This window comes from Bombina bombina, chromosome 6 (assembly GCF_027579735.1).
Source record: "Bombina bombina isolate aBomBom1 chromosome 6, aBomBom1.pri, whole genome shotgun sequence".
NCBI classification, from domain to species: Eukaryota; Metazoa; Chordata; class Amphibia; order Anura; family Bombinatoridae; genus Bombina; species Bombina bombina.
Window position 1 is genome coordinate 1,111,019,133 of NC_069504.1, and position 27,645 is coordinate 1,111,046,777.

General features: G+C 38.5%; 1 protein-coding gene across 1 annotated transcript in view; it reads left to right on the top strand.

Annotated features, from left to right (window-relative positions):
* The window catches only part of EFCAB6 (EF-hand calcium binding domain 6), a 423,875-nt gene that overhangs the window by 117,456 nt on the left and 278,774 nt on the right, over window positions 1–27,645 (top strand). The window contains exons 5-6 of the mRNA XM_053719700.1: window positions 2,814–2,950; window positions 19,744–19,862. Coding sequence (XP_053575675.1) covers window positions 2,814–2,950; window positions 19,744–19,862 — 256 coding nt within the window. The remainder of the gene's footprint in view (window positions 1–2,813; window positions 2,951–19,743; window positions 19,863–27,645) is intronic.

The window sequence follows — 27,645 nt, forward strand, 5'->3', positions numbered from 1 at the left end:
CTTTTCATTTCAGTTTGTTTGTTTGGTTTTTATTGCATTTTGTGATGCCAGTATCCTTTACAGTGCAGCTTATTCTATTGCACTGAGAGGTGAGCAATTACTAGATTGATGCTGCCCTATTGATTATAATGTAGAGTGAATTGTTACTCGCGGATGTGACAAGGGCTGACAATCTGGCAAGATATATGTTTTACAAGCAGGTTTTATTGAATTAAGGCCATTATATTAAACCACTATTGAAATATTTGGGGCCAGATTATAAGTAGAGCGCTAAATATCGCTTTGATGAAAGCGATATTTGTGCTCCACTGTGTAATACCAGCGCACGATAATATGCGCTGGTATCACAAGTTTTCAGCAATGCAAATGCAACCTCACTCATCGCTGGGAAGCATTGCGCTGCTGAGAGTGCGCTTTCATATGCTCCTATAGGAGCCTCATTCTGATACCGTCAGAGATAGCAACAGAACTTCAGTTCCAGCGAAGGGGGTAAGTCGCATAGGGATTGCAGCAAAAATAAAAATATATGTATATGCTGATATACATATATATTTACTGGGAACACATAGTTCCTATAGACCGCAATATAAAGGCACTTTTCAGTGCCTTTTTTTTTCAATACTCCACTCCCATCAACCTTAACCCCAAAATACTACCAATAGTGCCGTCTTATTATTTAATAGACTACACTAGACAGTATTTTGGGGCAATTTTGGGCATAGTTATAAAATTAACCAGCAATCTGATCTCTGGTTAATTTTATTAGCGCTAATTGCTACCGTGAGCTCGAGGTAGCAATAACCAGCCACTTGAAATGGCTGGTTAGTTATCGTGCTCCTGCAAACGGGCAAAACGGGTAATCTAACCCTTGAGGGTTTATTATAGTGCGAGCGGACATGATCCGATATAGCGGATTGGAGAACAATTCAAACCTTTAGCTCACAGAAAAATTGACTTTTGAAGTGGGGGGCGGAACGCGGGAAATTTGAATTTTATATCTATATTAAAAAGTAAGTTACAGCGCAACTTCCTTACAACTAATGATTGAAACTTAATCTAAAATATCAATAAAAATCCGGATTTGATTTTAAAAAGAGGAGAGTTTACCATCACAAGCTCAGACATCCACCAACAAATCTCGGTGAAATTGACTTTTCTTAAATGTAGTCACATACATTGCTAAGGGTTCCCCCAATGCTACAGCCCTGTATAGGTTTACTGCACACACCTGATCCCACACATTGACCAAGGGGCATATCTATCAAGCTCCGTATGGAGCTCGAAGCCCCGTGTTTCTGGCGAGCCTGAAGTCTAAAGACCGCTGCTCCATAACCTGTCCACCTGCTCTGAGCAGGTGGATAGACATTGCCGCAATTCAACCCGATCAAGTACGATCGGGTTGATTGACACCCCCCTGCTGGCGGCCGATTGGCCATGAATCTGCAGGGGGTGGCGTTGCACCAGCAGCTCACAAGAGCTGCTGGTGCAATGCTGAATACGGAGAGCGTATTGGTCTCCGCATTCAGCGAGGTCTGTCGGACCTGATCCGCACTGTCGGATCAGGTTCGACAGACCTTTGTTAAAAAGGCCGCCACATGTCATATATCATCTGAAGAATGAACTTATCGTGTGCCATACAAGTAAAACAACCTTGTTTTCGACAATAAAGCCAAATCCGCATGAGGGTAGAAGTGACAGTGACACTCACACACACCGTACCATTTAGTATTTAATTATACGGAAACAAATCTTCCATTGTGGGGTGTAGAAACAAGAAGTGTCAGGTTTTCTTTAAACATAGTCAGATTAATTAGAAATTCAAGGTAACAAACACATACTGGACACTACAATTAATTAAAAACAGAATCCGAACAAAGTCTTATAAACTCCATTTGTGTTTCTAGGATAGTTGCCAGCCTTGGAACATTTCCAAAGCTACCAGCTGGTAAATAGGAAATGTGCGCAGCAGGAAGGCAATACTCTGTAGAGAGCAAACAGATGGAATCAATATAAAGAGACAAGTTAGGCTGCGCTGCGCAAAGGAACATAGCCAATGCTAAGGACTCAACAGTCTCCGCACTTACTTTGTTCCAGTTCATTTAGTACTGAATGTCCCTTGATATCTGCTCATCTGTGTCTATTTCATCTTGTTTCTCTTTCCTTGAGAAAGATCATTTTAAGGGAAGCCATAAGCAAATTGTGAGCGCTAATAAAATGAATCAAACAGTGTGGCAGTGTGTGTGACTGGGCAGGAGCGAGTTATTTAGAGAGAGCTATTTAAGGTATCACCTGTACATCATTTTTGTTATTTTCTTACAAAAGAATTTTTAATTTCATAGAGATTAGAAAAACCTGTATGCCATTAATTCTTTTCCACATACTGTAGCCAAAACACAAATCAAAAGTCTCCGCTGGGATATGGTATTATGTTTTTTTTGTTGCTCTCTTGAAATTGCGGTATATAAATAAGCTAAACACATATGAGGCTTTGAAGCCTGTAATTGTTATATACACTATACAAATTGCTTTGAATGTCCAAAAATGAACAAGAATGAGGTTCTCAACAGGACATTCTCATAGTGCAATATGTCCTTAAAGCGCAGAACAATTTACAATTCATAAACAAGGGGCTTGTTGGCTACTTAGGAACAGCTTTACATTTCTGATCAGCTAATAAGGAGTATTTTGTTTCTAACAGTATGCGGCTTGCAAAATCCGTCCATCGCAGGCAGGGGGACTTGTTTAGATCTATGAAGTATGGTTCCTGCTGTTAGCTGTTATAACTCTTGTTTATGTTCTTTCATTTTATGCAGATATCTAAGAATATCAAAAACGTAGTTAGATCCTTCCGTCTTTTTGACTACAATGGAAACGGTCAAATACAAAAGCACGAACTCCGACGTGTTCTTGAAAACTGCTGCTTCAAAATGAAGAATGTAGAATTTGAAAAGTAAGTAAGCGCCCATTGTCATTTTCTGGTAGAGATCACTTGATTAAAATAAGGTCCTTTATGGTTTAGATAGAACATGGAATTATCAGACTTTTTCTGTTTACTTTGTTCTGTTAGTATCCTTTGTTGACTAGCATACCTAGGTAGTCTTGGTAGCAGAAATGCACTATTGTGAGCTAGCTGCTGATTGGAATTTAAAGTATTTCTATTTAAAACCCATTAAAACATATTAAAAATGATATTGCATGCACAAAAAAAACATTTTCTTTTTATCACTCGAGCGCTAACCTGAAACTACGCTAGACCAACTGCACTAAAGCTGAAAGTGCGTCAAGAATACTTCAGATACCTATGTTCTTCACTTTTTACATTTTTAATGATATATTTCAATATATATCTGTATATTTTTTGTAAAATATATATATCTGTACCTTTACCTATATATCTATATGAATATAAACAATGTATATTTTAATGTAGCCACCAATCAGCTAGCGCTACCCAGGGTGCTGAACTGAAAATGGGCCGGCTCTGAGCTTACATTGCTGCTTTTTCACATAAAGATACCAAGAGAAAAAAGAAAAATTGATAATAGGAGTAAAATTAGAAATTGCTTGTTCCCCCGTGTTTCTGGTGAGCCTTCAGGCTTGCCGGAAACACAAGTTATGAAGCGGCGGTCTAAAGACCGCCGCTCCATAACCTGTCTGCCTGCTCTGAGGCAGCGGACAGAAATCGTCAGAAATTAACCCGATCGAATACGATCGGGTTGATTGACACCCCCTGCTAGCGGCCGATTGGCTGCGAATCTGCAGGGGGTAGTATTGCACTAGCAGTTCACAAGAACTGCTGGTGCAATGTTAAATGCTGAGAGCGTATGCTGTCGGCATTTTTTTTTTAAAATTCTATTTTTATTGGGAAAAAAAAAAAGAGAAAGCTATCCAGTACAAGTTGAAACAAGGTGTCCAAGACATTACAGTGACATAAAAATCAATCATTGTACATTACAGTGCATACAGTAATAAATTTATGAATCAGATTTCTCAATCCCTTTAACCTTTAGCTTTTTCTCTCTTGCTATGATCCAGCAAATAGTGCAAACTTTTATTAACTATATAAAACTCAACCAGTAACATTGATCTGTTCAGTTAACTGTTAATTAATCCAATCAGGCAGAGTGCGTAAATCTTGGGTATACTCTGTGTGGGGGGAGAAAAAAAAAAAAAAAAAAAAACAAAAAAAAAAAAACAGTTTATATCGCGATTCTCTCTCTCCCTCCCCTCCCATCACCCCGCATCTGGTACAGGAACCCCCATTCACCTCTCAAAGAGGCCGAGAGCATATACTCAGTGTGTGCAAATGGAATCAGTATTTGACTTTGGGCCTCTAAGCTTAAAGTTACAATATATTCCCGCCACTTATTTATGAAGTGTTTAAGTCTTTTGTTAGTGTCCATCTTGGTGTCTAGCTGCTCAATAAGCATCTGTTTGTGTAGGGTGCGTTTAAATGTGGTAAAAGCAGGGGCATCGCTTTCAGTCCACACCTTTAGGATAACCTTCCTAGCTATTAGAATGAGGGTAGTGAGCAGGGGGACAGCTCTAGGTCTCTGCTCTCTCCACTCCAAAAGACAAATTTGTTCTATGCCAATTTGAACTCTAAGCTTCAGGACTCTGTTGATCCAAAAGGAAATCTTACCCCAGAATTGTCCAACTCGCGGGCAGGTTAGAAAGTAGTGGATAAAATCTGGGTCACTAAGTCTGCATTTACTACACTCGTTCACCATCCCAGGGTCCCACTTAGATAGTCTCCTTGGAATAATATAGTCCCTGTGTATCATTCTAATCTGGGATTCTCTAAGAGTCATGGACAAGGTAGCCTTTCTAACAGTTTCTATGCTCTGCTGGATCGCTTCAACAAGGTCCTCCCTGCCCAGGCTGTCTCTCCACTTGTTCCCCAGCAAGGTCAGAGTTTTGGATTCAGTTGGATTTAGTAAGGTTTTATATATCCCTGAAATGGTGAAGTTACCCATTCGGAATGAGGTCAGTGATGCACCAAATGCATGTTGCTCCCAAAATTTTGGGTCATCCCTGATCAGTTGGGTGACATAATGACGCATCTGGAGGTAAGCATAAAAGTGAGTTCTTGGCAGTCCGTATTGGGTCTGCAATTCAACAAATGACTTTACACATTTCCTCGAGAGGTCTAGAGCATCTCCCACGAGATTCAGTCCCCTGCCCTCCCATATGACAAATGGAGAGGTGTCTATCCCAGGAGGGAAGTTAGTATTGTTCCTCAACGGAATCATCCTCGAGGACACGCACCGTCGATTTAGATGGCCGAGGGCAAGGCGCCACGCCCTCAGCACATCTTTGAATAAGATACTCTCCCGTATCTCCATTGGGATGCTGTTAAGTGGGGCATAGGGTAAAAATGACAAGTCTAGCGCCTCTAGGGCGTGATTCTCTAAGTCAGGTGAGTAGAAGTGCTCCGTCTTTAACTGCCAATCCAGCATGAGACGGTTGAGTGCCGCCCAATTGTACAGTTTAAGATTGGGTAGGCCGAGGCCACCCTGTAGGGGATGAGCGTATAATTTCGCAAGTGCTATCCTAGGCTTACCGCCTCGCCATAAGAATTTCGATAGAGCCTGGGTGTATAACATCATGTCCTTCTTAGTGATTAAGAAAGGTACCATTAGGAGGGGGTACAGGATTCGTGGTAATATTACCATTTTTATCAGGTGTACTCGTCCTGTGAGGGAAACTGGTAGATTTTTCCAGCCATCCAGAGTCCGTTCTATATCTCGACACACTTTCGCAATATTAGATTGGTAAAGAGTTTGGGTGTTGGTAGACAATTGGATACCCAGATAGGTCATGGTGGGTTGGGCCTCTTGGAAAGGATATGTCACTGATTGGGCTTGATGTTTTCGTAGCCACAAGATCTCTGATTTGGTTTTATTTATTCTGTAGCCCGAGAAGGCCCCAAACGCCTCGATTGTTGCCAGAATCTTAGGGACATATTTTGCTGGATGCTCTATAAATAGCAGCATATCATCCGCGTAGAGTGCGAGGTGTAATCTTGTTTCCCCTATCGCGATGCCCGGATATATCTTGCGCAGCTTAACAGCCAAGGGCTCAAGGGCTATATTAAAAAGGAGGGGTGAGAGGGGACATCCCTGACGGGTGCCCCTCTGTAGGATGATGCGTGGGGAGAACAGACCATTGGCCATGATATGGATCCATGGTGCTGAGTAGACGTTATCCAATGCTGTCGGCATTTATCGATGTGCAGCGGACATGATCCGCAATATCGGATCATGTCCGCTTGCACAATAATAATTCGGCCCCTCTATCTGAATCATGAAAGAAAATATTTGGATTTCATATCCCTTTAACTGAGCACTGTAGATGTAGCATTGCTGCATACAGTATTTAGCACTTTATTTAAATATAGTCAGGATGAGACTGCTTGGTGCCTAAGAGATAGACTAATGTGTATGATAAATAAGGTTCATGTAATTATATGAAACACTGAGCTCATTATTTGTATTTCTTATCTCTGTACATTTTTTGCCAGCTCTGTATTAATAATACACTATCTGAACTGCAGTTTAACTCATCATAATAATTATAGTGTAGATTCCAGAATGAAGAAGATGAAACACATTTTCCAAGCTCAGATCTCGCCATCTTGTCCCTATTCATAATGAATTGACAAATGTACTTAAAGGGACAGTATACACTCATTTTCATATAACTGTATGTAATAGACACTACTATAAAGAATAAGATGCACATATACTGATATAAAAATCCAGTATAAAACTGTTTAAAAACTTACTTAGAAGCTGTCAGTTTGGCTCTGTTGAAAAGGTAGCTGGAAAGCCCACTGCAAGTGGCAAATAAGACACACCCCCCTAACCCTTCTTTTGCATATGAAAAGACCCTTTACACAAACAGGAGCAAGCTGGAGAAGGTAGCTGACAGTATTCACATAAAACTTTGAGGCTTGATTAGGAGTCTGAAAAAATAAGCAAAATTATACATTTAAAAAAAAACAAAACTTTATGGGCTATATAAAAGATCATCTACAAAACATTTATGCAAAGAAAAAATGAGTGTATAATGTCCCTTTAAAGAGATAGTAAACACGCAAATTGTTATTGTTTAAAAATATAGATAATCCCTTTATTTACCATTACCCAGTTTTGCATAACCAACACTGTTAATATACGTTGTACCTCTATAATTACCTTGAATCTAAGCTTCTGCTGACTGAATTTCAGCCAATTAGTGCTGACTCTTAAATAACTTCACCTGCGTGAGCACAGTGTTATCTATATGAAACACATGAACTAATGCCCTCTAGCTGTGAAAAACTATCAAATGGATTAAATGAAAGGCAGCCTTCAAGGGCTTAGAAATTAACATATGAGTCTCCCTAGGTTTAGCTTTCAACTAAGAATACCAAAGGAGCAAAGCAAATTTGATGATAAAAGTAAATTAGAAAGTTGTCCTATTTGAATCATGAAAGTTTATTTTGGACTTTACTGTCCCGAACCCAAACATTTTCAGTCCTCTCAGTTTTCTAATCCTGCCTGCAGTGTTTGTTGACCTGAACAACATGGCCTGTGGTTAATCATGTTTCAGAACAGGGTTTGCTGCTCAGATATATTGCACTGTGCTTTGCTTGGCACAATAAAAGGATTGTCCTGACGTTGGACCCACAGGGCTGGTTGGACAGGAAGAAGTAACCCCAGGGCATAATAGAAAATAGTACTTTGGGACTAGTATCTTCACATTCACTGGGACAGAAAAAGACTTAGGACCCGATGATTAAAACTTCACCAAGCCAGAAGTAAAATAACATGCTAACACTTGCGGGGCTGCCCTTTGTGAATGATCTAAAAGAGGGTCTGTCCCCCTGCGAGTTGTCTTCCATAGAAAGTAATTGAGCTCACTGGAAAGAGAAGTTTCACTGGGGAGAGAGAAGTTAGCAGGGAGCGCACTTTAAAATTAAATTCTTCAGCCAGTACAAATCAGATTTACTGTTTTGTATGTTTTGTTTACATGTAGTTTTTCAATTAGGTTAAGAAGTGTTTGGGGTATTTTGACACAATTCCATCACCTTTCAGTTTGCGAGAAAAAGCAGTGAGAACTGCAGACCTGATTGCATATTGTCATGTGTGCTAACCCGACATGAAAATATGAACATTTCTCATTCAGATGTTCTTCACATAATAGAATGTTATTTCCTACATATATCTATGGTATAATATATATCTATACCTCTTTCTGTCTCTCTCTCTCTCTCTCTCTCTCTCTCTCTCTCTTTCTATATATATATATATATATATATATATATATATATATATATATATATATATATATATATATATATATATATATATATAAAAATCTATTTCTAAATACATAAAACACATGCTATGTGCAGAACATTGAAATTACAAATATTTACAGTAAATACACAGTTAAAACCTTTATTAAATTTGAATATTGCATAAATATGGTTTTTCATGTTTTCATCTACTTAACTGCAAAGGGCTCCAATGCACACACACACACACACACACACACACGCATATATATATACATGTGTACATACAGTGGATATAAAAAGTCTACACACCCCTGTTAAAATGTCAGGTTTCTGTGATGTAAAAAAATGAGACAAAGATAAATCATTTCAGAACTTTTTCCCCCTTTAGTGTGACCTATAAACTGTACAACTCAATTGAAAAACAAACTGAAATATTTTAGGTAAAGGGAAATAAAAAAAATAAACTAAAATAATATGGTTGCATGGTGTGAACACCCTTTTATAACTGGGGATGTAGCTGTGTTCAGAATTAAGCAATCACATTCAAAATCATGTTAAATAGGAGTCAGTACACACCTCATCATTTAAAGTGCCTCTGATTAACCCCAAATAAAGTTCAGCTGTTCTAGTAGGTCTTTCCTGACATTTTGTTAGTCGCATCCTACAGCAAAAGCCATGGTCCGCAGAGAGCTTCTAAAGCATCAGAGGGATCTCATTATTAAAAGGTATCAGTCAGGAGAAGGGTACAAAAGAATTTCCAAGGCATTAGATATACCATGAAACACAGTGAAGAAAGTCATCATCAAGTGAAGAAAATATGGTGCAACAGTGACATTACCAAGAACTGGATGTCCCTCCAAAATTGATAAAAAGTTGAGAAGAAAACTGGTCTGGGAGGCTGCCAAGAGGCCCACAGCAACATTAAAGGAGCTGCACGAATATCTGGCAAGTACTGGCTGCGTGGTACATGCGACAACAATCGCTGTATTCTTCATTTGTCTGGGCTATGGGGTAGAGTGGCAAGACGGAAGCCTTTTCTTTAAAAAAAAAACATCCAAGCCCGGCTAAATTTTGCAAAAACACATCTGAAGTTTCCCAAAAGCATGTGAGAAAAGGTGTTCTGGTCTGATGAAACCAAAGTTGAACTTTTTGGCTATAATTCCAAAAGATATGTTTGGCGCAAAAACAACACTGCATATCGCCAAAAGAACACCATACCCACAGTGAAGCATGGTGGTGTCAGCATCATGCTTTGGGGCTGTTTTTCTTCAGCTGGAACTGGGGCCTTAGTCAAGGTAGAGGAAATAATGAACAGTTCCAAATACCAGACAATATTGGCACAAAACCTTCAGGCTTCTGCTAGAAATCTGAACATGAAGAGGAACTTCATCTTTCAGCATGACAACGACCCAAAGCATACATCCAAATCAACAAAGGAATAGCTTCACCAGAAGAAGATTAAAGTTTTGGGATGGCCCAGCCAGAGCCCAGACCTGAATCCAATTCAAAATCTGTGGGGTGATCTGAAGAGGGCTGTGCACAGGAGATGCCCTCACATTCTGACAGATTTAGAGTGTTTTTGCAAAGAAGAGTGGGCAAATCTTGTCAAGTCAAGATGTGCCATGCTGAAAAACTCATACCCAAAAAGACTGAGTACTGTAATAAAATCAAAAGGTGCTCCAATAAAGTATTAGTTTAAGGGTGTTCACACTTATGCAACCATATTATTTTAGTTTTTTATTTTTATTTCCCTTTACCTAAAAGATTTCAGTTTGTTTTTCAATTGAGTTGTACAGTTTATAGGTCACACTAAAGGGGGAAAAAGTTCTGAAATGATTTATGTTTGTCTCATTTTTTTACATCAAAGAAACCTGACATTTTAACAGGGGTGTGTAGACTTTTTATATCCATTGTACGTATTTATGTGTTTATGTGTATATAAGTGTCTGTAAATACATATAAACACATATAAATACATATGTGCATACACACACATATATATATATATATATATATATATACACATATCCATCTTTAGCAATGTATATGTATGTATGTCTGTGTTAAAGCCCTTTGCCTGCCTTTTTTTTCTAACACCTGAGACCTCATATCTTTGAGCCCTTACAACTTTTTTGTGCAATATTTGTGTTAATAATTTTTATTAGATAGTGTTATTATGTGTGTAACTATACTTTGTAACATATTTTTTATGCGTTTTGTGCAACTTTTTGGTTTTACAAAACAGTTAAACAGAGCTCTGAAATCGCAGTAATCATTATAGCGTAAATCATGATTGGGCTCAAGCCATCACATTTATTTTCAACTCATAATACCAGCGGTAAGCCCGACGAGTGCAAACACCCGTGATAAACCACTTATCGCTCGTGCACAATTGTTTGCGCTCCACTCGTAATCTGACAAATAATTTTTAATGCATATCTTTTTTTAATGTCATTATTAGTTTTATATGAAATTAGGATTTGTTTGTAAAAGCCTATTGTAATGAATGCATTCACTTAATAAATAGAGACAACCCCTTTGTGAGACACACTGTTCTGAAGATAAAAACTGCCTTTATTGAATTAGGACAGGAATTTCATAATACTGGTGAGATTTCTTACAAAACCTCACATGCCCAGAGAGCTTCAGATAATCGGACCCTCCCAGTCTACAGTGTAACGTATCTACAGATAAATAGATATCCAGGAAATTGGTGAGAAACATGGGGGGCTGGCAAAGTCCAGTAACATAGCTAGGTCTTACTGTTGAGGTCAGGAACTACCAATAATGTAATTGTGTTGCAATCACATGACTTCTAAGCATTTAATGGTTATTGTGTTTGGCCATTATTACACCATAATGTAATATCACATTATGCCTCTGTTTAGCTTTTATAACCCATCTGATTCTGCATTTCATATTTATTTTTTTGCAATATTTAAATTTTGAGAATCTGGCAAAGCACTAAAGAGATAAACATAAACACTGTAAAATACAACATTGATATAAGTTAGTGTATCTACATCATAACCCTTTTGCTTCCATAAAAGACTTCAGTATAGGGCATAGCAATTCCTGGCTGCCCTCTTTGCAAAACAAGAGGTTATGCGCAATGATAAGCCAGAAGGAGACGTTTTACAGAGTAACCATGATTTAATAAACATTGAAAGATAACTCAGATGGAACAGTTTTCTCATTCCTTTCATTTGCATCTGAAACACTAAGATTAATGACCCCTCAATACATAAGACCAACCTTTTAAAAGTAATGTACGTACGTTTACGAGCAGTAATTCATGTTATAACTGGGAATTATCTTTTTTATTAAGTGACTTTTAATACTCAAGTCAAATTTTATTAGATGAAGAAAAAAAAAACCTTGCAAATGGGACGCCACTGCCTTAGATAATTGTGCACGCAGCGTCTGAATCTCTTCTAAGGCCGCGTTAATTTCATTGCTGATATGTAATTGTGTTCTTGCTGCAGAATAAACTGCTGGAGGTTAATTCAATAAAAAGCATGTGCATGTCTCAGAAGCACCGGATTCCCTGGCCAAAATCCCGCTAGCAAAGTAAAATCAAAGCAATAACTTGCTGCAGTGTTTCACATCACAGTAAACCTAGTATTTTTCACTGCTATCTTCAAACTGCTCGGATCCTTAACACAAATTTGTATTCATTCCAAAATCACATAAACAGTAAATTAGAAAACGGCTGCGCAGTTTTCAATTAACGTACAAAATAAACAAAGAGTTGAAATAAAGGTGGATGCAATTAATTGCACAACAGATATTGCCCTCTAGCAGTCACAACACAGAACAAACCAGTCGCTCCATGTGTAGAACCAAAATAAAGTGAGCAATGAAAGGTACTGGCGCTGTTACTTTCATTGCTGCAATAAAAACCCTTTTGGATCTGAGAAACAAAGAAATTAGTTAAAAAAGCTGAGCAGCCAAGCAAAAATAAAGACAGTTGAAGATTATTGTATCTTGAGCCAGCAGATGTCTTTATTTGTGTTTAGTAGCCCCAAACACCTCACATGCTTACAGACACATACATGTAACCATCAGATAATGTGACTTCTCTTTAAGCCCTGGTGTCTGGTCACACGTTTATGGCAGCAAAACAATTTCAGAATGTCTTGGGAGCAGATTTAGCCTCATGTGACACTGCACTGCTTGTATATTGCTGTCCATCCATTGCAATGATAGGGGAGTAGTGGCATTGTAGTAGTTAATACTAAGGTTAGGAGTTAGGGTTAAGGTATTAGGCTAGAGTTAGAGTTGGGATAGGGTTAGAGATTAGGGTTAGGACTATGGTTCTGGTAAGGACTAAGGTTAGACTATGGTTAGCATTTGGGATAGGGGTATAACTAGAGTTATTTTGAGGTTTGGGTTAAGATTATGGCTAGGATTAGGGCTTGAGTTAGTGTGAGGTGCAGGGTAAGATTGGACCAGGTTGGGACTATAGAGTTAGTTTGGGGTTTGGGTTAAGATCATGGCTAGGATTAGGGCTTGAGTTAGTGTGAGGTGCAGGGTAAGATTGGACCAGGTTGGGACTATAGAGTTAGTTTGCGGTTTGGGTTAAGATTATGGCTAGGATTAGGGCTTGAGTTAGTGTGAGGTGCAGGGTAAAATTGGACCCGGTTGGGGCTATAGAGTTAGTTTGGGGTTTGGGTTAAGATTAAGGCTAGAGTTAGGGCTAGAGTCAGTTTGGGTTAAGATTAGGGCTAGCGTTTGTTTGAGGTTTGGGTTAAGATTAAGGCTAGGATTAGGGCTTGAGTTAGTGTGAGATGCAGGGTAAAATTGGACCCGGTTGGGGCTATAGAGTTAGTTTGGGGTTTGGGTTAAGATTAAGGCTAGAGTTAGGGCTAGAGTCAGTTTGGGTTAAGATTAAGACTAGAGTTAGGGCTAGCGTCAGTTTGGGTTAAGATTAAGGCTAGAGTTAGGGCTAGAATTAGTTTGGGTTAAGATTAAGGCTAGAGTTAGGGCTAGAGTCAGTTTGGGTTAAGATTAAGGCTAGAGTTAGGGCTAGAGTCAGTTTGGGTTAAGATTAAGGCTAGAGTTAGGGCTAGAGTCAGTTTGGGTTAAGATTAGGGCTAGCGTTTGTTTGAGGTTTGGGTTGAGATTAAGGCTAGGATTAGGGCTTGAGTTAGTGTGAGATGCAGGGTAAAATTGGACCCGGTTGGGGCTATTGAGTTAGTTTAGGTTTGGGTTAAGATTAAGGCTAAAGTTAGGGCTAGAGTCAGTTTGGGTTAAGATTAGGGCTAGCGTTTGTTTGAGGTTTGGTTTAAGATTAAGGCTAGGATTAGGGCTTGAGTTAGTGTGAGATGCAGGGTAAAATTGGACCAGGTTGGGGCTATAGAGTTAGTTCGGGGTTTGGGTTAAGATTAAGGCTAGAGTTAGGGCTAGAGTCAGTTTGGGTTAAGATTAGGGCTAGCATTTGTTTGAGGTTTGGGTTAAGATTAAGGCTAGGATTAGGGCTTGAGTTAGTGTGAGGTGCAGGGTAAGATTGGACCCGGTTGGGGCTATAGAGTTAGTTCGGGGTTTGGGTTAAGATTAAGGCTAGAGTCAGTTTGGGTTAAGATTAGGGCTAGCGTTTGTTTGAGGTTTGGGTTAAAATTAAGGCTAGCATTTGTTTGAGGTTTGGGTTAAGATTAGGGCTAGGATTAGGGCTTAAGTTAGTGTGAGGTGCAGGGTAAGATTGGACCCGGTTGGGGCCATAAAGTTAATTTGGGGTTTGAGTTAAGATTAAGGCTAGAGTTAGGGCTAGAGTCAGTTTGGGTTAAGATTAGGGCTAGCATTTGTTTGAGGTTTGGGTTAAGATTAAGGCTAGGATTAGGGCTTGAGTTAGTGTGAGGTGCAGGGTAAAATTGGACCCGGTTGGGGCTATAGAGTTAGTTTGGGGTTGGGGTTAAGATTAAGAGGCCCATTTATCAAGCTCCGGATGGAGCTTGAGGGCCCGTGTTTCTGGCAGGCCTGAAGGCTCGCCAGAAACAGCAGTTATGAAGCAGTGGTCTAAAGACCGCTGCTCCATAACCCTGTCCGCTATAGATTGATTTATACTTCAACAAACAATATCTCATAGAGTTATTTTTATATTGATTTGTTATATGATACTTTCACATAAATGTGTGTATTTGTATTTCTAGAAGTCATTTTTTATTATTTTTTTTAAATTATTATTAATGCTAGAATTTGTACATATATTCTTGCACATACGTGTATGTATATATATATATATGTGTGTGTGTTATGTCAGAAATCTTTTGCAAACATATTTACATGTCCCTAAGTTCATTTTTTTTGTTCTAAACAATGTTGTCTGTCATATCTCTGTGTTTAATTATACCACTATATGTATATATTGTAAATGTATTATTATTCGGAGCAGGAATAATTGTGAATATAACATGTAATCAGAGTTTCATATGTATTTATTTGCAATGAATGGATATTTTAAATTGATAGGAAAGTAAAAATGTAAGTTGCATGATTCAGATAGAGCATGTACTTTTAAAACACTTTAAAATTCACCTCTATTTTCAAATGTGCTTTGTTCTCTTGGTATCCCTTGTTGAAAAAGAATACACACATATCCTGCACTAGTGGGAGCTAGCTGCTAATTGGTGCCTGCACACATTTGTCTCTTGTGATTGGCTAAATAGATGTGTTCAGCTAGCTGCCAGTAGTGCAATGCTGTTCCTTCAGCAAAGGATAACAAAATAATGAAGCAAATTTGAAAGTTGTTTAAAATTGTATGTTCTATTAAAATCATGAAAGAATATGTTGGGGTTTCCTGTCCCTTTAAGAGCTGGGACAGTTTTCTCTCTGCACCTGTGTAACCCTCCTGATTGCAATTTATTTTTAAAAAACACCCCTACACAGGTGTTATAAAATGGTCTGGCATATAAGATGACATTTCTTACTGAAAAATAAATTTAAGAGAAGGAAGAAATACACTGATTATAGCATGACAGTAAAGAGGTGATTTTAATTTCTGCTGTATCTGAATCATGACAGTTTAAAGTTAGGTGGACTATCCCTTTGAGCTATCATCTTAAGATTCTATTGAATTAAACATCAATTCGAATTTTAAAATCCTTGTCTGAAATATTACACTGTGTATCCTAATGTCAGCATCAATGTTTATCTTTAATACTAATTTCACATATACATAATTTCAAAGTATAATACACAATGTAACAAATGGCACTTACAAGTTCTGATGAGTGATCAATGACACAAGTATCGAGCAATTTGATTCGTTAGTGATAATTTATAATGTATATTTGAATCAGATTGGCAGATGTCATAAATCATGTGATTATGCATATTTCAATCAAAAGTGGTGAAAAAATTCACTAGTTTGTGGGTTGTTTAGGAGTTTGCATCATAATTGGTGCGAAAAGTGTTGAGTCAAATATGGCGCGAAGTGGTGAGTGGGACTTGTATTACATGGCTTAAACATGGTGCACATAGATTTTTCCCAAAAATAAAAAGGAAGTTAGCTATATTATGTTGTGTATTTATTTCATTTGTATCTCTATATCTATTAGTGCAACAAATTTGGGGCAAAACCTTGCACCAAATTTGTAGAAATAATATTGTCCCCTTGCTTTGTAATGAGAGACAAATATGTAGCATAATCCATAACTAGTAATGTATTTTTCATTTTTATCCCTATATCTGCTAGCAGGGCCGCCACTAGAAATTTTGGGGCCCCTGACTTAACCATTGATCAGGGCCCCCCCCTCCTTTGACATGTGCAATTTTAGACCAAGTGACTAAAACGTATATGCACTTTATTCTTAAGTGTCTATTTAAACTTGGAAATGTTGTAAAGGTAGTAACATACACTGAAACACACACACACTCACACATAAGGATTCACATATAGACACTCTAGCAGACACGCAAAGAAACTCAGACACAGACACCCAAACAGACACTCAGCACTTGTTTACATTGACCTGACAAGTAATGAGGTAAAATACAGTTATGTAAAAAAAAGGAGATTTAGAAAACAAAATATGGAGTTCTGATTATCTTTTTGTAAAGGAAGATGCCAACTAAATGATGACAACAGCATGCAGTGGCTGAAAGGAAGGGCCCTGAACTGTCTAAACAATAATTTAAAGATTAAATGGTAGATTGGTGACTTCCGGAAAGGTCTCATTAGTCTCAAAGTCTGTAGAAAGATGTGGATAATCAGTAGTAAGGTCAAAATGTCCTAAAAAGGAACAGACAATGGACACACACACACAAACTCAAACTTGCACATACACCCAAGGAAACACCAACAGAGACAGCCTCAGAAAACACACAAAGACACACACACACACACAGAGACAACCACGTAAAACACAGAAAGACATACATACTGACACCCTCACTGAGACATCCACAGAAAACACACAAAGACATACGCACACCCTCACATAGAAACACACATAAAATACACATCCTCACAGAGACATCCACAGAAAATACAGACATACATACACACACACCCTCACAGAGACATCCACAGAAAACACAGACATACACACCCACCCTCACAGTGGCATCCAGAGAAAATACACAAAGACAAACACACGCCCACCCTCACAGAGACACCCATAGAAAAAGCTCAAAGACATATGCACACACCCTCACAGACATCCACAGAAAATGCACAAAGACATACACACCCACCCTCACAGAGATACCAACAGAAAAAAATACATACACACTCATAGAGACACAAACCAAAGCACAAATACATAAACACAGACACCCACAGAAACTCTCACAGGAGGAAACATGCATGCACCTTGAATCCCCTAAATCAACAGTGTGTGACATGCATGATAAAAAAATGCAGAAATTAAGAGATCACTTTCTAAAGAATCATATTTGTAAATGTGCAAACAAAAATAATTCTGTGAATTCAAAATTGTACATTAATAATCTGGGTAGATGGCAAGAAAAGTACTTTTAAAAGGTTGACATATGTTTGTTTGATGTTTTCCCCATTTTCCCCCACCAAGAGCAACACTTCAAATATAGTATACAAATGTTCCCATCTGTCAGCTGTAGTTGTGGATTTTGAAAATGCTGTACTCTATATGGTCTTGGTGGAACCATAAGCTGTGGTACTCATACCATTAGATCTGGTCAAATGCAGGATTTAAGCTTGTTGGTATGCATTTCAAAGTTAAGTCAGCTGTAGTGTAAACTGAACAGCTTTAAGTTAACCTGTCTCATTTCCAACACTGAGCAATCTTAGTCTGAGAGTATAACATGTTATGCAGATGTAAAAATCTTAGATAAAATGCCTCCTTGTATCTGGAAAGTCCTTGCATAAAGGGGCAGTAAACTGGAATGTAATATATATCATTTGTGTATTGAGGAGGAAACATTTCTGCATGATTTCAAATATAGAATTTCTACAGCATTGTCAAATAATCATAAATACACTGCTGCTAAAAAAATGTGTTTTTATGGACCCCTGGCCCCACCATACAACTACTACCACACTGAAGTTACAATCTTAAATTGCACAAAGAAATAAAAAAAACATTTGCTAAGTAAGCCTTGCCTACTCTGCAAATGAAAGTGATCTGCCGTCTGACTCAGGCACACACTGTACAAACAAAGTGCCAAGTCTGTCTCACACTGTACATAGTGGTTTAGTGCACACTCAGAAATCCTCTCAAATGCTAATACTTTACTCCTTGTAATAACATTTCCCATGCTCAATTAGCACTCTGCTGTAGTACCCACTAGTGACTGCCAAAATTAAAAATTTTTTTTTTTTTTTTTAGTTCTTGCCTCATGGGGCCCCCCCTAGCCCATTGGGCCCCTGACAGGAGTCACCCCTGTCACCCCCTGATGGCGGCCCTGTCTGCTAGTGCACCTACAATGTGTAGCAATAATATTGTTTGATTTAGAAAGGGTATACAAATTGATTTACTTTTATTATGTAATATACTTCATTCTCTTGCAGCATCGAACATAAGCTTTCTGTGTTTTCAGACTCCCATTGAGTTCTATGGCATCCGCAACCTCAAGGGTGGCGGATTGAAAACTAGGTACGCTGAGTCGGAAAATAAATGTAGAATTTTTGATAACTTCGTGAGAGCTTCAAATAGTGTCGATTTGGAGGGCGAATGAACACGATTCCGCTCGAACACCACAGTTTTCAACTTGCATCGATCTGTGTCGGATTGAGATCGTGGGATCGTATTTTATGTCACAAATTTCAGCATTTGCCGATCTTGAAGCTTTGATAACTACAGCAGATCAATCTCGCGACAAATACGACGCGGAATTCTAGCGTATTTTCAGTTGATGCTTTGATAAATAGGCCCCTAAGGCTAGAGTTAGGGCTAGAGTTGGTGTGAGGTGCAGGGTAAGATTGGACCAGGTTGGGGCTATAGAGTTAGTTTGGGGTTTGGGTTAAGATTAAGTCTAGAGATAGGGTTAGAGTTAGTTTGGATTAAGATTAAGGCAAGAGTTTGTTTGAGGTTTGGTTTAAGATTAAGGCTCGGATTAGGGCTTGAGTTAGTGTGAGGTGCAGGTTAAGATTAAAGGGACAGTCAAAACCAGAATTATTTCTTTTTAAAAAGAAAGATAATCCCTTTATTACCCATTCCCCAGTTTTGCATAACCAACACAGTTATAATAATACTCGTTTTACCTCTGTAATTACCTTGTATCTAAGCCTCTGCAGACTACCCTTGTTTCAGTTGTTTTGACAGACTTGCATTTTAGCCAATCAGTGCTCACTCCAGGGTAACTTCACGTGCATGAGCTCAATGTTATCTATATGAAACACATGAACTAATGCCCTCTAGTGTTCAAAATGCATTTAGATTAGAGGCAGTCTTCAAGGTCTAAGAAATCAGCATATAAACCTCCTAGGTTTAGCTTTCAACTAAGAATACCAAGAGAACAAAGCAAAATTGGTGATAAAAGTAAATTGGAAAATTGTTTAAAATTACATTCCCTATTCCCTTGATTGTCCCTTTAAGGCTAGAGTTAGAGCTAGAGTTAGTTTGGGTTAAGGTTAAGGCTATAGTTTGTTTAAGGTTTGGGTTAAAGGGACACTAAACCCAATTTTTTTCTTTCACAATTCAGATAGAGCATGCAATTTTAAGCAACTTTCTAATTTACAACTATTACACATTTTTCTTCGTTCTCTTGGTATCTTTATTTGAAAAAGTAGGAATGTAAGCTTAGGAGCTGGCCCATTTTTTGTTCAGCACTCTGGGTAGTGCTTGCTGATTGGTGGCTACATTTAACCAATATTATTTATTTATTTATACATTATTATTTTCCTTTTGCTATCAAGTTACAATATGAGGCGCCCTTTTTGTTATTTATTGTTTATCAATTTGACATTAATGTCCCTTTAACTATCCCTTTAATGCTGTGTCTCTGCTTATTGTAACCATGAAATAATCTTATTCCAGGCTCTGGAATCGATACTCTCTAGGCAGAAAAAGCACGCTAGATTACAGAGATCTGCTAAAAAATCTTGGGATAAATGCAGAGCTCAACAACAGATCGTTGACAGAAAATGTTGAACGAGGTAAGTGACTTCAGTTTAAAAAAAAAAAGGTCATTCAGTTTAATTTAAAACTATGCAACGCGTTATCACATTTGTAGTGGTAGTGGGCGTGGCTGATATTTACATATTACATTTGTATTTTAGTCACATGCACACGATATCCCGTAACGCTAATGTGATCTCTAAGAAATGCGAAAACAGATATCCCAACCTTAACATCAGGATGTTTATAAGACCCATAATTAAAATCTTTTAATTTCATTTTCACATTTTTGGGATTGTAAAGTATAGTGTAGCCATCTTCAGAAACAGGAGTTCTCTCAGCAATCGCATTGGTATGACTGAGGTTAAAGGGACATTGTACACTAGATTTTTCTTTGCATAAATGTTTTGTAGATGATACATTTTTATAGCCCATCTAGGAGTGTTTTGCTTATTTTTTAACAACATTATGATGATTTTCCGACTCCTTACCAAGCCCCACAGTGCTAGATGTATACACACGTTTACAGACTACTGCTGGTACAGCGAGAGCGAGTTTTACAATTCTTGTTCTTTACAGTGTAAACGCGGTCTCTATATTGAGAGATTTTTTGAAGACATAGAGGGATATTTATCAAGCCGTCAACCGCAAATACGCTGGAATTATGCAGCGTAATTGTGGAGAGCCTGATTCCCCTTATTTATCAAAGCCTACAGACCGGCAAAAGTAGAAATTTGTGACGTAACATACGATCCACCGGTCTCAGTCCGACACAGATCGATGCTTACGTCATTACAGATGTTCCGAATGCAAATTCGGCACTTTCTGACTACTTTTGCTAGTTATCAGACTGCTAACAGGTACGCTCGCCACTCTTCCGGCCCAGCGTACCTACTTTTCAATCTGCCGCCCTGGAGGCGGCGGATGCCATAGGAATCAATGGGAATCTGAAAGCAGCGAAAGCTCTTGTTCGCTGCTGCCCGATATCCCATTGATTCCTATGGGAGAATAAAAGTTATGTTTACACCTAACACCCTTACATGTACCCCGAGTCTAAACACCCCTAATCTGCCGCCCCCTACACCGCTGCCACCTACATTATGTTATTAACCCCTAATCTGCTGCCCCGACACTGCCGCCACCTACATTATACTTATTAACCCCTAATCGCCATAAACTAAATTAACCTATTAACCCCTAAACCTAACAACCCCTTAACTTTACATTAAATATTAACTCATCCCTATCTTATAATAAATGTAAACTTACCTTTAGATTTAAATTAAACTATATTAAACTATTAATTAACCTACCCTAACTATTATACTAAAATTACATTAAACTATATTAAACTAATAATTAATCTACCCATAGTCAAATAAAGGCAGAACTGTACAACATCAATGATAACAAAACCAAGTCTTTCAAAAATAGTACATATCCTCCAAAAGGGACAGTCATGTACAAATTAAACTTTTTATGATTTAGATAGAACGTGCACATTTAAACAACCTTTCCAGTTTACTTCTATTATCAAATAGTATTTGTTCTCTTAGCATTCTTTGTTGAAGAGTAAATCTAGGTAAGTTCAGGAGAAACAATGCACTATTGCGAGCTAGCTGCTGATTGGGTGTATATATATGCCTCTTGTCATTGGCTCACCATATGTATTCAGCTAGCTCTCAGTAGTGCACTGCTGCTCCTACCTAGGTATGTTTTTCAACAAAAGATACTAATAGAACAAATCAAATTGATAAAAGAAGTAATTTGGAAATGTGTATAAAACTGCATGTTTAGTATCCCTTTAAGAAAATGACTTTCTATTGTCCCACATTCTCCATTGTTTTTGGACCCAATAACAAACCCACACCTTATCTTTTCTGAACTATTTCTGACCATTGTCACATTGTTGGGTCTGGATCTGAGTACCAATTCTAATGGATGTTTGTAGAATCCCAATTCTCATCAATAAAGTATCAATAAAAATAATAGACAATCTTAGCTTACCAAGCAATCAGGAAATAACTATCTCCCTGTAACGACGTATCCCGCTGGCCAGGGTAATATCTGAGATCATTTTGTTTCTTCTGTGTAATATTTCCTGATCTTACTTCTTTTATTGCTGCAAGTGCTGGTAGTTCAGAATTAAGCCGTTTCATCTTCCTTAATCACAAAGTAAGTGACAAAACTCTGAATTATTTTTGTATTTTGTTCTGTTTGTTTTATGTTCTTCATCTTTAAAAGTTAGAATTTTATGAATTTTTATGCTAATTGCATATGAACACATAAATAAATTAGCTATATGTTCCCTTTTTTTAAAGAATAAGTGTTGCATGTGTTATAAAATATTTTACATTAGTTGTACCATGCATTATATATTGTTGTTCCTGGCCAGTTGCAGTGAAAAGTGTTACTTTAGTTTTCTTGATTCTCCAGTTAATATATTTTTTCTTTTCTTACCCTGAATACCTAAGACAAGCCTTGTGCACATTTTAATTTTTATGTCACTTAAAGTGACATTACAAAGATATGTAGCGTCATTTTAAGTGATTTCAGCAAAGCTGTTTTACTGGGTATAATAAAAAATGTTATATTACAATCACAAAGAGCCAGATTACGAGTGGCGTGCTAACAGTTACGCACGAGTGAAAAGGGGTTTATCGTGGGTGTTATAAGTTGAAAGTAAATGCATGAGTGCAATCACTATTTACGCTAGAATGATTACCGTGTCCTCAGAGCTCTGCGTAACTGTTTCGCAAAACAGAAAAGTGTCACAAAACATGTCAAAAATACATTAAAAAGTACAGTTACACTTATAATGTTACGATCTAATACAAATGATTTAAAAAAAATGCACTGAAATGTTATAAGGAATCAAAGATATGAGGTCTCAGGTGTTGGAAAAAAAAGTCTGCAAATACATGTCTAAAGATGGATATGTATGTATAGATATATGTCTATATGTGTGTACATATGTATTTATGTATTTATATGTGTATATATGTATTTACATATATACACATATAAACACATAAATGCATATATATATATACACACATATTGACATATACATATATGTCGGTTGGAGCCCTATATACTGTATATGTTGCATTGGAGCCCTTTGCAGTTAAGTAGATGAAAACATGAAAAAGCATATTTGTGCAATATTCATATTTAATAAAGTATTATAATGTGTATTTACTATAAATATTTCACATTCCAAAGTTCTGCACATACTAGAATATGTTCTATGCATTTCTAAATAGATATTCCTATATATATCTGTATATATCTACAGGGAGTGCAGAATTATTAGGCAAGTTATATTTTTGAGGATTAATTTTATTAATGAACAACAACCATGTTCTCAATGAACCCAAAAAACTCATTAATATCAAAGCTGAATAGTTTTGGAAGTAGTTTTTAGTTTGTTTTTAGTTATCGCTATTTTAGGGGGATATCTGTGTGTGCAGGTGACTATTACTGTGCATAATTATTAGGCAACTTAACAAAAAACAAATATATACCCATTTCAATTATTTATTTTTACCAGTGAAACCAATATAACATCTCAACATTCACAAATATACATTTCTGACATTCAAAAACAAAACAAAAACAAATCAGTGACCAATATAGCCACCTTTCTTTGCAAGGACACTGAAAAGCCTGCCATCCATGGATTCTGTCAGTGTTTTGATCTGTTCACCATCAACATTGCGTGCAGCAGCAACCACAGCCTCCCAGACACTGTTCAGAGAGGTGTACTGTTTTCCCTCCTTGTAAATCTCACATTTGATGATGGACCACAGGTTCTCAATGGGGTTCAGATCAGGTGAACAAGGAGGCCATGTCATTAGATTTTCTTCTTTTATACCCTTTCTTGCCAGCCATGCTGTGGAGTACTTGGACGTGTGTGATGGAGCATTGTCCTGCATGAAAATCATGTTTTTCTTGAAGGATGCAGACTTCTTCCTGTACCACTGCTTGAAGAAGGTGTCTTCCAGAAACTGGCAGTAGGACTGGGAGTTGAGCTTGACTCCATCCTCAACCCGAAAAGGCCCCACAAGCTCATCTTTCTTCTGTTAAGTGTGATCAGTCCACGGGTCATCATTACTTCTGGGATATTACTCCTCCCCAACAGGAAGTGCAAGAGGATTCACCCAGCAGAGCTGCATATAGCTCCTCCCCTCTACGTCACTCCCAGTCATTCTCTTGCACCCAACGACTAGATAGGATGTGTGAGAGGACTATGGTGATTATACTTAGTTTTATATCTTCAATCAAAAGTTTGTTATTTTAAAATAGCACCGGAGTGTGTTATTATCTCTCTGGCAGAGTTTGAAGAAGAATCTACCAGAGTTTTTGTTATGATTTTAGCCGGAGTAGTTAAGATCATATTGCTGTTTCTCGGCCATCTGAGGAGAGGTAAACTTCAGATCAGGGGACAGCGGGCAGATGAATCTGCATAGAGGTATGTAGCAGTTTTTATTTTCTGACAATGGAATTGATGAGAAAATCCTGCCATACCGATATAATGTCATGTATGTATACTTTACACTTCAGTATTCTGGGGAATGGTACTTCACTAGAATTACACTGTAAGAAATACATAAAGCTGTTTAATAACTATTGATTATGTTTAACCTTTTTGCTGGAATGTAAAATCGTTTTCATTTGCTGAGGTACTGAGTGAATAAATGTTTGGGCACTATTTTTCCACTTGGCAGTTGCTTAATCTGTTTTCTGACAGTTTCTGTTCTCCCTCACTGCTGTGTGTGAGGGGGAGGGGCCGTTTTTTGGCGCTTTTACTATGCATCAAATATTTCAGTCAGCAACTCATTGTATTCCCTGCATGATCCGGTTCATCTCTACAGAGCTCAGGGGTCTTCAAAACTTATTTTGAGGGAGGTAATTTCTCTCAGCAGAGCTGTGAGAATTATAGTTTGACTGAGATAAAAAACGTTTATTCTGTAATTTGTTTCCTGCTTTCAGAATTTGTTATCTTTGCTAATGGGATTAAACCTTTGCTAAAGTTGTGTTGTTTACAAGGATTGAGGCTATAACTGTTTCAATTTATTAATTTTCAACTGTCATAGATCTTCTGTGCTTCTTAAAGGCACAGTACGTTTTAATATTATTCTAATTGAATTGTATTTCCAAGTTGCAAGTTTATTTGCTAGTGTGTTAAACATGTCTGATTCAGAGGATGATACCTGTGTCATTTGTTGCAATGCCAAAGTGGAGCCCAATAGAAATTTATGTACTAACTGTATTGATGCTACTTTAAATAAAAATCAATCTGTACAAATTGAACAAATTTCACCAAACAACGAGGGGAGAGTTATGCCGACTAACTCGCCTCACGTGTCAGTACCTACATCTCCCGCTCAGAGGGAGGTGCGTGATATTGTAGCGCCGAGTACATCTGGGCGGCCATTACAAATCACATTACAGGATATGGCTACTGTTATGACTGAGGTTTTGGCTAAATTACCAGAACTAAGAGGTAAGCGTGATCACTCTGGGGTGAGAACAGAGTGCGCTGATAATATTAGGGCCATGTCAGACACTGCGTCACAGGTGGCAGAACATGAGGACGGAGAACTTCATTCTGTGGGTGACGGTTCTGATCCAAACAGACTGGATTCAGATATTTCAAATTTTAAATTTAAACTGGAAAACCTCCGTGTATTACTAGGGGAGGTGTTAGCGGCTCTGAATGATTGTAACACAGTTGCAATACCAGAGAAAATGTGTAGGTTGGATAAATATTTTGCGGTACCGACGAGTACTGAGGTTTTTCCTATACCTAAGAGACTTACTGAAATTGTTACTAAGGAGTGGGATAGACCCGGTGTGCCGTTCTCACCCCCTCCGATATTTAGAAAAATGTTTCCAATAGACGCCACCACAAGGGACTTATGGCAAACGGTCCCTAAGGTGGAGGGAGCAGTTTCTACCTTAGCTAAGCGTACCACTATCCCGGTGGAGGATAGCTGTGCTTTTTCAGATCCAATGGATAAAAAGTTAGAGGGTTACCTTAAGAAAATGTTTGTTCAACAAGGTTTTATATTGCAACCCCTTGCATGCATTGCACCGATCACGGCTGCAGCGGCATTCTGGATTGAGTCTCTGGAAGAGAACATTGGTTCAGCTACTCTGGACGACATTACGGACAGGCTTAGAGTCCTTAAACTAGCTAATTCATTCATTTCGGAGGCCGTAGTAGATCTTACTAAACTTACGGCGAAGAATTCAGGATTCGCCATTCAGGCACGCAGGGCGCTGTGGCTAAAATCCTGGTCAGCTGATGTTACTTCTAAGTCTAAATTGCTTAATATACCTTTCAAAGGGCAGACCTTATTCGGGCCCGGGTTAAAAGAGATTATCGCTGACATTACAGGAGGTAAAGGCCATGCCCTGCCTCAGGACAAAGCCAAAGCCAAGACTAGACAGTCTAATTTTCGTTCCTTTCGTAATTTCAAAGCAGGAGCAGCATCAACTTCCTCTGCACCAAAACAGGAAGGAGCTGTTGCTCGCTACAGACAAGGCTGGAAACCTAACCAGTCCTGGAACAAGGGCAAGCAGACTAGGAAACCTGCTGCTGCCCCTAAAACAGCATGAATTGAGGGCCCCCGATCCGGGATCGGATCTAGTGGGGGGCAGACTTTCTCTCTTCGCCCAGGCTTGGGCAAGAGATGTTCAGGATCCCTGGGCGCTAGAGATAATATCTCAGGGATACCTTCTGGACTTCAAATACTCTCCTCCAAGAGAGAGATTTCATCTGTCAAGATTGTCAACAATCCAGACAAAGAAAGAGGCGTTTCTACGCTGCGTACAAAAGCTCTTGTTAATGGGAGTAATCCATCCAGTTCCACGATCAGAACAGGGACAGGGGTTTTACTCAAATCTGTTTGTGGTTCCCAAAAAAGAGGGAACTTTCAGACAAATCCTGGACTTAAAGATCCTAAACAAATTCCTAAGAGTTCCATCGTTCAAGATGGAGACTATTCGGACAATTTTACCTATGATCCAAGAAGGTCAGTACATGACCACTGTAGATTTAAAAGATGCTTACCTTCACATACCGATTCACAAAGATCATTATCGGTACCTAAGGTTTGCCTTCCTAGACAGGCATTACCAGTTTGTGGCTCTTCCATTCGGATTGGCTACAGCTCCAAGAATCTTCACAAAGGTTCTGGGTGCTCTTCTGGCGGTACTAAGACCGCGGGGAATCTCGGTAGCTCCATACCTAGACGACATTCTGATACAAGCTTCAAGCTTTCAAACTGCCAAGTCTCATACAGAGTTAGTGCTGGCATTTCTAAGGTCACATGGATGGAAGGTGAACGAAAAGAAAAGTTCACTCGTTCCACTCACAAGAGTTCCCTTCCTGGGGACTCTTATAGATTCTGTAGAAATGAAGATTTACCTGACAGAGGACAGGCTAACAAGACTTCAAAGTGCTTGCCGCACCCTTCATTCCATTCAACACCCGTCAGTGGCTCAATGCATGGAGGTAATCGGCTTAATGGTAGCGGCAATGGACATAGTACCCTTTGCACGCTTACACCTCAGACCACTGCAACTGTGCATGCTAAGTCAGTGGAATGGGGATTACTCAGACTTATCCCCTTCTCTGAATCTGGATCAAGAGACCAGAAATTCTCTTCTATGGTGGCTTTCTCGGCCACATCTGTCCAGGGGGATGCCATTCAGCAGACCAGACTGGACAATTGTAACAACAGACGCCAGCCTTCTAGGTTGGGGTGCCGTCTGGAATTCTCTGAAGGCTCAGGGACAATGGAGTCAGGA